Genomic DNA, 13042 nt, shown 5'->3' with positions numbered 1-13042 from the left:
ACGCACGCGCACACACACACACACACACACACACACACACTCCTAGTACTTTTAGGTAGGAGTGACCCTAGGTTTGTCTTCCAGAACAGTGCAAGAATAGCAAAAAAATTCCTACTTCCACTAAGTGTGTTTGGATGCAGTGAAAAGCTCAGCCTCTCTGAAAGGACTTTGCATCAGCAACAAGAGACAATTCAGACAACCCTGTGAACTGATGGCAAAGTTTAAATAGAAAAGTGATGTCATCATAGATGCCAATATAAATAAGTGAGATCAAATATTAGTTTAACTATTTTGATGCAATCCGAGTAAATGAGGGACAAATGCTTAAATACTTGAAATAGTTTTGCTCTCCTCATGGAAAAATAATAGCATACACTTACTGAACTTTTACTATATGTCAGGCACTGTAAGAATTCCACATGTATTAACTTATTTAATTTTCACAACTACCACATGTGATAGATGTTATCATAATTCCAATCTTAGAGAAGCAACGATTCATTAAGAGGGATATAATGTTTCCAGGTTATATCATTTATAAGTGTAGAAGCAGGAATGGGAATTTGAAGCAGAAATTGAGATTCATTTTGAAATAAGAAAAAAATAGAATATAGCTATTTTGTGGGTTTGTGTATGCATAATGTGTGGATGTGACAAACATACGAGTATACATGTGTACATAAAATCACCACTAGGACTTCAATGATTGTCCCAGAATTATATGGCTGGATAGCACCTCCTTATTTTTTTTGTTTCCCATGGCTGCTTTTGCTATCCATGAATCAAGTTTACTCTCAACATCAAACCAGTTTATAACTCCCAAATCACATCAACTCAAAAGAAGATACTTTGAAGGTTCAACTTCTCTGTTGGACAAGCCATGCTCTATTCTGTTTGTAGCACTGTTGTTTGTAGTGGAGAAGGAAAGATGATTATAACCCTTCCACCACACACGCATGCACACAAATCAGCAAAAGGAAAAAGAAAACAAAAAAAAAGAAGTTATAATTCATTTTTCCTACATAGAATTTAGATATAACATTATGAAAGGACCTAAGAAAATAGGAAATTCCTTTTACTCATCAAACCCTTCATGGGCCAAAGATTGTACGTAAAATGAAAAATATCCAGAGAAACAATAGGAATGATTTTTATTCTTACAATAATTTCATCATATATATATTTTGCCATGCAGAAATTATGATGTTTTTGATCTCATAAAATGTTTGGATATTTTTTAGTATAAATAATTCAGAGGAAAAGAAAACATTTTAGTAATAAAATTTACCCTGCTTTTGTACTTGTGGGTTGAGAGGTAACTTTACATAGAATAAACAGTTTTAATATGTTTGTTATAATGTCATTCTTTAATAGCACTTTATGTACATAACACTCAAGCATGGCAACATAATAGCCTTGAGAAATACACAATCCAAACTGTGTGGAAAGTATTATTTTATGAGGTGAATAGACAAAGGCATTAGTCAGTAGAAAGAAGATGGCATTTTTTTTTTTAATCTTGAAGCTAGTTCTTCCAATTCTCAATAACTGTGCACTATGAAAGTAACCTTGTGATGTAACCATAAAAATTGAAATACATGTATACCAGAGATCCCGTAGGAAAAACATTATATTGGCAATAAAGTTCACCAAATGGCATATACATGGAATTTGTTGCAATTGGTTTTGATTCTGCAAAGGGGGTTGCATTCTTGTGCAAAAGGTGATTGGATAAAAGGATGGTGGGATAAATGAAGAAAAATAATAAAAATACTTTCCATGATAGTCTTCAACAGCTTTGTCATCATGCATAAAATTCAATGAAATTAGCAATGCCTCTTGCTAAGTAAACATTTTTATTTATTTAGTCTGCTTATTTCCTTGTCTAGACAAGGTTTTTACAGGCTTCTCTATGTTTCAAAATAAAGTTGCAATGTCTCTCTTGACTTTAACTAGAAGAATAGATATAGAAAACTGTCATCTATTTCTTACATTTTTTCTCTTAGGTAGGAGTCATAAAGCACGAGAGATGCATTAAAATTCTAAGGAATACATTCAAATTATTTTAAATTGAAAAGGTTAAGTTGAAATATAAGCAAGGGAATTAGGGAGAAAAAAATTAGGAAGGAGTATAGAATCCTCAGATTGGAAGATTTGCTGAGATAAATTTCAATTTATGTTGTTTATTTTTTTCTCCACTCCCATTACCACAGATTGAAAGACTAGAAATAAATGAAATCTCTAATAATTGTCATTCAAATGTATTAGCAGAATTATGAGTTAACCTGGGGCTCTCTTCTCTTCACTTTTATAAAGACACATTTTACCTGGTAAGGTGTTATCTGATCCACTGACTGTAGACTTCCCAGCCTAGATCATTGGCATTTAAACTTGATAAAGAATACAATGGAAAGATTCCTTCCAATTCTAGCAATATGTCAGTTTCTAAATAAAGAAAATATTAAGACATTTATTGGATACTTAATATATAATATGCTCTAATACTTTACTGAGATGAATTTGGGTAGAGAAGTAAGGCAGAAAGAGATTTGATAACTTCCCCATATCCAGGTAGTCTGGCTCTAAAGGCCAAGCACTCTTAAACTATACTTATTTTCCCCACTCTAGACACAAAAAGTCTGAGTAACTGTCTATCGACGTGAAGCGAGGTACAATGCTTCTTACAGAGAAAACAAATAGAAATTTTCTTTCGTATGTGTACAATATGGAAATACACATAATAACTGATAACATTGGCTGCCTCTGGGGTTAGGACTTGGATAAATGAGGGACAGTGGTAGAAGGAGAGGTTTTCATGTACATTTTCAGGAATTTTTTGTATTTTGAAATATCTACATGCATTACTTTCACAAAAATAAATAAAACTTAGAAAAAGCCAATTATAAGACTCAGTAGATTCTATCATGTCAAGAAACAATTGTCAACCAGATATTAAAAAGGAAAGTTAAAGACATACTTGGGGAATTCAGTATGTTTTATTTTGCCAGGCAAATGCTTTATTCAATATCCAATTAAATATTAATGTGCTAACTACATTTAGTTTATTTTCTTACACCGAGTTAACATTCACTGTAATGACAGTTTCATCATGCTAAAATCTATTCACAAACCTACACTTTGAAAAAAAGTGCTTTTCTGGAAAATGTTATGTACAGTACAAACGGAAAACATATTATTAAGCCATCAAATTGTCAAACGATACAAAATAAAACCAACCAACCACCAACATTCAGTATACGTTAACAATATTTTTGAGGAAGAACATTTTCTTTACATTTGGCAGTTCTGTTGAAGGAGTTCTATAATTTTAAAAGATAAGTAATAAAAGTATATACAATTTAATAATGTTCAAAATAAAAGGTATTAAATAGCACAAATCATATTACAAAACTAAACACCCTTATCATCTATCAGTTTGGGTTTACACGAAGCAAGCCAAGGGGTCCTATGCAGTTTCCCCTATCCTCTGACTCTAAAACAACTGTACTTGAACTCTGATCATAGACTAGATTGGCCATACACACAGAAGATGGTTTTGGTTTTACACACATTTCTATTTGTGCACATAGAAGAGAAATAAAGAGGTTTAATTACACCCTTTAAGCAGGCAAACTGTATAATAAATTGCTTTAGAGAGTGTTTATAATCATACACATTTGCAACATAGCTTTTAATCAATAGCTTAAAAAAAAATGAATCCTATGTTGTGTTTGAACTATTTTTTCCCCATTGAGGCCTCCTCTTATTATAATTTACCACCACTTAAATAAGTAATCATATTCTTAGATTCTAATCAATGGTTACACATTCATTTTGAAAATGACTTTAGTTCTTGAAGCTTTATACTGCAGTACTTAAAAAGGTGATATATCTACCTTGATTACCTTCTTCATGGATTAACTATAAATAAAACTTTTATACTAAATTTTGATTAGGTATCTGATGTAATTTGTTTGCAACTGCAAACATGAAAATATCTTTAATGGTAGATAAAATGAAAGAGCAAAGTTGTGTTTTAAAAGAAATATGAAAATATGAAGAAAATATTCACATTTCTTCCATCTAATTGTCATTTGGAGTACAAAACTTAATATTAAATTATTTTAATAAAATGATCCAAACATATAATTAGAAGATAATTATTTTATTAATCACAAAACTTACCACATTTGTACTTACAGAGCAGTGAACATAAGGTACCAACATTCTTTTAAAAGAATGTCTATTTTTGTTCAGATTAGATTTTTTTCATGTCTCCACAAAATGAACACACAAAAGATCATTAAAAATTAACTGATGACTTAAAAATCAATATTATATCTCGGGTTGGTAAACAAAAAATGTGAATTAATCATCAAAATTAATTATTAAAGTTATAAACTGTTAATAAAGTTCTATTTTCTACTGTCTTTTTTCCATTTTGATGGTTTCACCCCTCTTATACAAGTTTGATATTTCAAACAATTTTTCTTATCTTGTTTAATTTGCCACATAGACTGAAAATTTAGAACACAGTAATCAATTAAACAGTAAAAGATTATATTCTCTAAGTCTAGAATAACTTAAATAACTTCCAAAAAAGAAAGTGTTTTTGTTTGGAAGATGATAAAATAAAAACATAAACTTAAATGCTTCGCTGACATAACTCCAATCAAAGATGCTTATGGTGAGGATCATTCATTTTATCTTGCTGAAACAAGGGAACAAAGATCAATGACAGATACCAGCAACTGACAAGTTTTACAAACTCAAAATAATCAATAACATTTCACCGGAAGCATACAAACTCCTCGTTTTCTCGTTATGCATCACTTGTGTTTTGTACAGCTGTTAGATGCTCTCTTCCTTGTCTTTTCTCTATTCTACATTTCTTTGACAGCTACTCAGACACATGCATTTATATGACTTTTGTACAACTTTTACTACGTAAAAGTTGTAAAGTTAGTATTTGTTTTCATATGTAAAATCAGTGACAATGAGAAATCTAAACCCTTAACTCAAGGAAGGAAGATCACAGGGTTATGGACCCTTGTTCAATTAATTAAGGGATGTAAGAATTCTAGTTTTATAGTCGCCATATTGATTTTGAAGAAAAGGTAAAGATATAAATAAAATCTGGGTTAATTTAAATATTTATATGCACCATGAGGACCATGACATGTCTAGTGCTAGTCAATATCATACAAGAAAATGCATGCTCATTTCAGTTCATGTAACGTTCACCTTAGGAGTGTGTAACCAACTTTCTCAGGAATTTCCCATGGGTAAAGAACAAGACTCTTTGTTCAAAATTTGATCATTGAAGAGAGACCGTGTGCTACTGGAAGCATAAGCCCCATGTAAGGAAACATTATGACTCTGGCAACTGATTCCTCCTGTTTCTACTTTTCCGGTTGTTGATGAGAGCCTTCAACTTGCCATAGTCCCCTCTCATCTTCTGGGCTTCTTCTCCCTGTTGATGTTGCTGCCGAGTGTCTTTGCAGTACTGATTAATCATCTGCATTTCTGAGTGGCTAAATGCCCCCATAATGTCTTTCGGGTGGAAGGGTAAAGCCCTCACGGAGCTGGCCCAGGTCCATGGTGACCATTTGTCTGTTACAACAGCCACCATTTCAGAATCTAAAACTTTAAAGTTGATCTTGGCTATGGTCTGCTTGAAGCTGTTTTCTGTTGCAATGCAGTGATACAGTCCTTGGTCAGAATCCTGAATGGAGCGGATCAGGAGTCCTTGGGAAGTGGCTATGATTCGTTCACTCAGCTTGACCTAAAAGAGAGACATCAAACCCAACTGTGCATCTTCTAAAAAGAAATGGCCAACATATGCAGAGTACTCTTGACTCAATCAAACACATTTGGCAAATGCATGAAATACTAATCAACTTCCTTTTTAAGAACTAGGCACAGATTCTTAGTCAGCCCCATTGCTTGCTTTTGCTCAGGAGATCTTGTCTCAAGGGTTCTGAATCTACTAACAAGAAGGTGAAGTTATCACCCACATTGCCAAAGATAGCTTAAAGTGCATTCCCTTTGGATACAAGTAGTTTCTCCACGTATGAGCACAGAATTTTAGTTGCTTTTGGAATGTGACTCAGAGTCAACATGTATAGCAAATAAATTCTACATACAATTTAAAATATGTATTTCATCCTGGAGTTCTTGCCTTTTATGGTGACAAAAATACTTATTAGTAGAAACATGAAGCCACAATTAAAGGGTTGAATTTTACCTTTTTTAATGAATGAATATTCAACTAACTAAAAATTATATAAGCAGAGGCAGAGTTTTGAACATTATCATGGGCTTTTTCCAATTACCCCACACAAAAGAATCACTGAAAATAAGCTGGAATGTTATTGTCATGTGAGTCTTCTAAGTGGTTTGACTTTCTAAGGAAAGATAGTAAAAAGCTATGAGGTTAATATTTAATTACTTTACAGGTTTATACTGAAACAAACAAACAAAAAATATCATTTGCTGGATATCAGATAAATACTGGAAATCCATCTTCTTAATGGTTCCAGCTACAATATTGTCAATGAACAGATAAAAAACCTAAGTGGTAAGAATTTTCTTGACATGTATACTCTGGAATGCTCTTTCACTGAGGAAAAAGGAAAGCTGACCCAAATTAATATAAAGGAATGCATGTAAAATGTTTTTCTAAATAGTAAATTTCTGTGTAAATGTATATTTTATTATTAATAAAATCCAAATAAAAGATAGGTTCTTTTAGATAAAAAGTAATCCATACAAAAGCACAAAGAGGAAAAGTATAGTATTGAAATACAGATAGTACAACGGAACTAGAAAAGAGAGATTAGGAGGAAGTAAAGATTAAAATATATAAAGCAAAATTTTGATGTTAACATAATTTTTAAACTTTAAGTGTGCCTCAGAAATAGTTTAAATGGAGAAATACATTCATAAATGAAAAAAAAAAGAAAACCTTTCCTATTTGTGCAAAATTGTGGAAAACTTTGGAAGTCAATTTGGTAATATCCATAAAACGTGTATATAACATATATAATATTTGGTGCAGAAATTTCAATTATAGGAATTTATATAGAATATATATTCTCACAAGTATGCATATATTCATTTGCATGATATTTTTGATAAGAGGAAAAACAGGAAAAAACCCTAACCAATCGATAGCTTTAAAAAACTTAAGGTACATTCATATAATGGAATATTATGCAACCGAGAAAAATGAGGTAGTTCCACAAGTACTGATATTGAAGTAAGTATGTGTGTATATGTATACGTGGGGGGTATAGTAGAATTATGGAAACTAGGAAAATATTTGGAGGAATATATAATGACCAATATGTAATTTTGGTAGCCTTATACTCTTTGAAGTAGGAATAAGTATTAAAGTGAAGGGGATAAGGGCTTTTATTTTTTACTTTATAAGCTATTCACTGCTATTCACTATATAAGCTATTTGGGTTTTTCTCTGAGTTTTTGCCATTTGTCTTACTTTTTTGTTTGAAGTTCAGTATTTATATATTATTAACATGAGAAACAAGTGTATGTTTGCCTAAACTAAGGGAGAATGAGGATAAGGTTAATAAAATATTAATAGTACATTCAACTAAATTAAAAATGAGTGGACTTGTGTTTCGCTTAAATTTGGGACAAAACAGATTTTATAATTAGAATTTTTCATAATCATAAATTAAAGAATTCTTATGTTTTTGAAATTGGAAAAAAATCAAGATAGTAATATTTGAGTCTCCATGTTCTTGAACATTCTGAAATACAACATTAGAGTTATCACAAAAGAGATTTGAGTCATAAGACATTCCACTTTAAATTGTGTTTATTAATTTCTGTGTCATATATTCATGGATATATATATATATTTAATTTTAAATAGAAATTATATTCACTTATTGTATATTATGTTATTGAATGTTTTACTGAATAAAAGAAAAGCATTTGATCCTTGTTAGATAATCCCTTGTCTGAGTTTTAGATTTCCTACTCACATACATACATACATACAAACTTTCTGAGGAAGGATGGTTCATGTCCATGTGTCATATTCTAGCCTAAGAACTCCATTTCTGTGTGATAATCATCATCAAACATTATGACTTCTACCCCAGGTTAATTAGTAAGGCAATTATTATTACAATCCACAGATATTCAAAAAAATTTAAAATTAACTAGACTAGAAATTTGAAGACTGCTTTGATGATAGATTTTGTAGCAAAGGAAATAGATAGCAAACCATTTCATTAATGAAAAAATAAAAGAAAATTAGTATCATAGAATTCTGGGGCAAGAAGGGGTCCTCAAGTTCATCTAGCTCATAGTTTCTCCAGATAGTTAAATCCTTCTTATACAAGTGGTCATCAGTCTATGTTTTAAAATTTTAGTGATAGGGGACACAAATTTCCTAAACAGCTCATAACATCTTTGGATAGGCAGGTGTGAGCATTAGAAAGTATTTTTTCATCAGGAGCCAACATCTATTTTAGTAACTTTGATGTAGTGTCTATGGTCTATAGCTTGGTACGTATCCTTTCTACATACCCCTAATTAACTTAATACACAGTATCAAAACTGCCCACAACATAAATGAAGGAGGCTCCATTTTCCTCTTTCCTCCATCAGACTTTTTCATGTACTGCTAATAGCAATACATTAGCAGTAATATATGTGTATATATATACATATATATATATATATATACATATACATATGTGTATACATATACAGACATATATATGTGTGTGTGCATATATATTTATTTATTTATTTATTTATTTATTTATTCTTCTTCCTGTAATTTATCGTGACACCATGGCATCAATATAATGGAATTCATTATTTATAATATTTCACCCTATGCCTTTTTACATTTCCCTTTTAAAAACAGCTCTTTCCAATCAGCAAAAGGTTAATGTAAGTGTCCTTTTATTTGAAAAGCTAGAGTTTTTTTCCATGTCACTAAATAAAAGCAATGGTCTCATAAACAATGATTCTATATATTACCTAACCAAAACCCGAGAGTTATGAATAATAATGGAAACAGATTACCATATAGCAGAAAAATGCTGTTTCCCATAAAGGTTATAGTTTAGTGTAATTTCTTGCTGGGGAAAATTGAACTTTATTATTTTTTTTAAAAGCCCCTTTTATCTTGTGAATCACACAAAGGTGCTGTTGTATGAGAACTTGGCTTCTGGATTTGCACACATCTTGTTTCTTTTACAAATGCTTCCTCACATCAATCCCTCGTCTGAGCGAGCGCCCAAGCTCTTGTTTCAATCACCGTGTTACAGAGGTGAGCTGGCAGAGAGGATTTCTAATTAATCCATCAACTGTACGGACAAAAGATTTTACAGAAGTTGGCACTTGTCATCCCCAAAACATAAAAGGATGTTCATATGCCTTTCTTTTTCCTTGGATCTGAACCGCACTGGGGGATGGTGAGGTAATGCTCTTTCCAAAGCCCTGACTGATTGCTGCTGTGCCCATCACTCACCTCTTTCCTCCTGTCTTTGTCTTTCTGTAATAACCACTTGATAGATGCTTGAGGAGACTTGGGGGCACACTCAAGGAAAGTAGTGTTATTTTTTACTCCATACTGAACAATTTCAGCTGCATTTCTATATGCTGAAAAGCAAAACAGAAGAGAGACAGAGACAGAAAGAGAGAGAGAGAGAGAGAGAAAGAAAAACAATGACATTTAGAGCATGTTCTTCTTTATGAATGCTTATTTCTCTATAAAATTGCGATCAATTATGGCAGCCTCCAAAAGGCAATCTTAATCATTTAACAAGCAAACTATTACACATTGTTTACCTGTTTTGTTTAATCTAAAGGGAAGGAGAGAACGATGTAGGGAATCAGTATTTATTCAAGAATCACTCTATACCAAAGAATAGAGGTATAATAGTAACAGAACGCATGCAATGCAACTTTGACAAAGATCCTTGTGAATGAGGTTTCCTCAGCTTTTCAGAGCTGAGCGGACTGAATCTGGGAGTTTTGAGGAAATAAACATCAGGAAAAGGCAGAAAGCAAGGTGAGAAAACAGTGGGATGCAGTGGTTGAGAATACAGGCTTTGAAATCAGAGTTACCTGTGGTAAAATCCAGACTTCACCACTACTGGCTATGTAACCTGAGGGAAATTACTTGATCTCTCAGTGTTTTCAGTTTTACTTGTCCCTAACACACAGATTGTTATATTTTCACACAGGTTCTCTCCTGAATTTCTTAAGTTAGGAAAGGCATTTAGTATAATCATGTGGTAGCTTAGACATGGACAGAATACTTATTTATAAAGTGGGAATAAAAATAGACCCTACTTTAGTATAATTTCTTGAGCAGTAAGTGAGATAATCCATAAAAAAAGCATTTAGCTCAGGTTCTAATACAAAATCAACATCAATGTTTGTTCATTATTACCTTAACCTTATTACCTACCAGTATGACTACTGCGACTATGAATGAGAACTGATACACAGATTTATAAAATACTCAGTAAATAGAGAATAGGTAACCTGGATTTGTTCCCTCAGTTAGATGTATGGAAAAATTAAGCAAAGGTGTCTTAATTTTTTCCTTGTAGTTGGTGTAGGTAGTAACAGGAATCCTATGCCTTACTAAATAAATAAATAAATAAATAAATAAATAAATAAATAAATAAATAAATGTCAGACTAAAAAAGATTATTAATAGAAATCTCAGTGTAATTTGTTAACAACAGTACATCTATAGCACCTTGGTGAACCAGGAGGAAGTTCTGCCTGGGGACATTTCTGGTGGAGTTGAGGTAGGATGAGGGGATGAGTGGGGAAAAGTGTAATAATATGGTATCTCCGTGTGAGGATGGGAAGTAAGGGATTAGATTAATTTTAAGATGCAGGACCAGATTGTCAAAAGTATATGGAATGGTTATAAATTGTAAAATCAAGGCACTGTAGTACCCCTATTTCCAGACCAGTATTATTCACAAAAGACAAAAGGTGGAAGCAACCCACATGTCCAGGGATGGATGAATGGATAAAAAAAATATGTGATATATATATATATATATATATATATATATATATATATATACACATGTACACACACACACACACACAAACACACACACACACACACACACCACACACAATGGAATATTTTTCCACCTTGAACAGGAGAGAAATTCTGACATATATTATAACATGAATGAACCCTGAGAAAGACATTATGCTAAGTGAAATAAACTAGTTACAAAACGACAAACACTGTTTGATTCCACTTGTATAAGGTATTTAGGGTAGTCAAGTTCATAGACACAGAAAGTAGAATGGTGGTTGCCAGCAGTCAGGAAGGCAGAATAGGGAGTTAGTATTTAATGGGTATGGAGTTTTACTTTGGGAGGATGAATAAGTTCTGGAGATGGATGGTGGTGCCTGTTGCATAGCAATGTGAATGGACCTAATACTACAGAATTGTAAATGTTAAAATGATTAAAATAGCAAATTTTATGTTATGTACATTTACCACAATAAAAAACAAGCAAAGTGCTATTCTGTTAGTTCTTAATAGTAAATTTAAAAAGTATTTTTTTTTCTTCAAAAAGAAAATAATAGCTAAGAAAATCTGTAATGGAAAGACCTACTAACTACATACCAAGGTATCTGTGTTTCTAGACATGTTTTTCACAGTTCTTAATATACATACAAATGATATTTAATTTTTAATAACCATATATAAATAACAAGAATTTTATAGCGAATCTTTGCTTAAAATAAAATACTTGAATTTATTATGACATTTCCTTTACTGAAATGTGATATGGAGCTTTGCTACTCTTTAGCAAGTTTGACCATTGCTCAATTTTAATACCTTTTAGATTAAATCCTCTGCATTGAGTCAGTGGATTTCCATGTCTCACATCTTGTCTTCGGCTCCTCCTGTAAGTACAGAATTATACATAAGTGACTTAGAATTAACATCACCAATTACACTATATTTAAAAGACAGCATATTAAATTTTACAATCTTTCAATTGCGTAAGTTTTTATAGAGAAAAGAGGTGCAATTACCTGATATTTCTTGTTCAAAGCCTCAATAATAGAGTACTTAACCTTATTTTCAATTTAAATTAATCCAGTCTCTCCCCACCTACCATTTGTGTTATAATGGCTACGAACCTTCTACCGAGTTTCCTTGAAAATAAGACCTAACCCTTAGAAAAATAAGCCCTGGCATGTTTTTCAGGATGACATCCCCTGAACATAAGCCCTAATGCGTCTGTTGGAGCAAAAATTAGTATAAGACCCAGTCTTATTTTCGGGGAAATGCAGTATTATGTGAATTTCCTAGGTAAATGCTAGATTCTAAATTAATAGTGTACATTTTTATTGTGGAGATATTCACCTAAAATTTTCTAAGATGATAACTCCAAAAGTATAAGCTCACTAGTATCTTCCTTCTTACAATTTTTTCTTAAATATTTCTTTAAAAAGTCAATACTTTCTAACAGTTTCCAGATAACATTAAAACTTTTCCAAAACAAGTGAAATCGACAAAGAATGTGGATATTTAAATAAAGTTAAGCAAAATTGTTCATTTACTAGAATAAGTATTTTCCTTCTACTTTTTATTTAGAAAATTTTCAAGTCCACAGAAAAGTGGATATGTGAGTATAATGCATACTGGTATACCTAGATTTGTAAACTGTATTTTGTCATATTTATTTTTTCTCTCATATGCAAGTGTATGTCATGTATATACTGTGTATACACATATATGAAAATCTTTAGAAAATAAGTTGTTGACACGATGTTTCACACTTAAATGACAAACATTTTCTAAGAATAAATAAATTTCCTACCTATCATCATATTAAAGATACTAATATTTACTCAATAACATTATATAATATACATTTTATATTAAAATTTTCTTAGTTGTCCCCAACATATCCCTTACGGATTTTTAAATTATTCAGGATCCAGTTAAGTTTTTAGTTGTTACATATCACCAACTTAAGCATTTCAAAAACTTAGT

At 31.8% G+C, this 13042-nt stretch overlaps 1 protein-coding gene across 1 annotated transcript in view; it reads right to left on the bottom strand.

Moving 5' to 3' along the window:
* Positions 1–2977: 2977 nt before the first annotated feature.
* The window catches only part of SEMA3C (semaphorin 3C), a 182571-nt gene continuing 172506 nt past the window's right edge, over positions 2978–13042 (bottom strand). The window contains exons 16-18 of the mRNA XM_019746909.3: positions 11876–11943; positions 9518–9648; positions 2978–5785 (exon numbers count right to left, since the gene is read on the bottom strand). Of these exons, the coding sequence (XP_019602468.2) occupies positions 5372–5785; positions 9518–9648; positions 11876–11943 (613 nt within the window). The 3' untranslated portion in view covers positions 2978–5371. The remainder of the gene's footprint in view (positions 5786–9517; positions 9649–11875; positions 11944–13042) is intronic.

This window comes from Rhinolophus sinicus, chromosome 4, assembly GCF_057876585.1.
Source record: "Rhinolophus sinicus isolate RSI-liver-muscle chromosome 4, RSI-T2T, whole genome shotgun sequence".
In the NCBI taxonomy this organism is placed as follows: Eukaryota; Metazoa; Chordata; class Mammalia; order Chiroptera; family Rhinolophidae; genus Rhinolophus; species Rhinolophus sinicus.
Note: the sequence above shows the minus strand (reverse complement) of the source record. Positions and strands in the feature narration are given on the sequence as shown.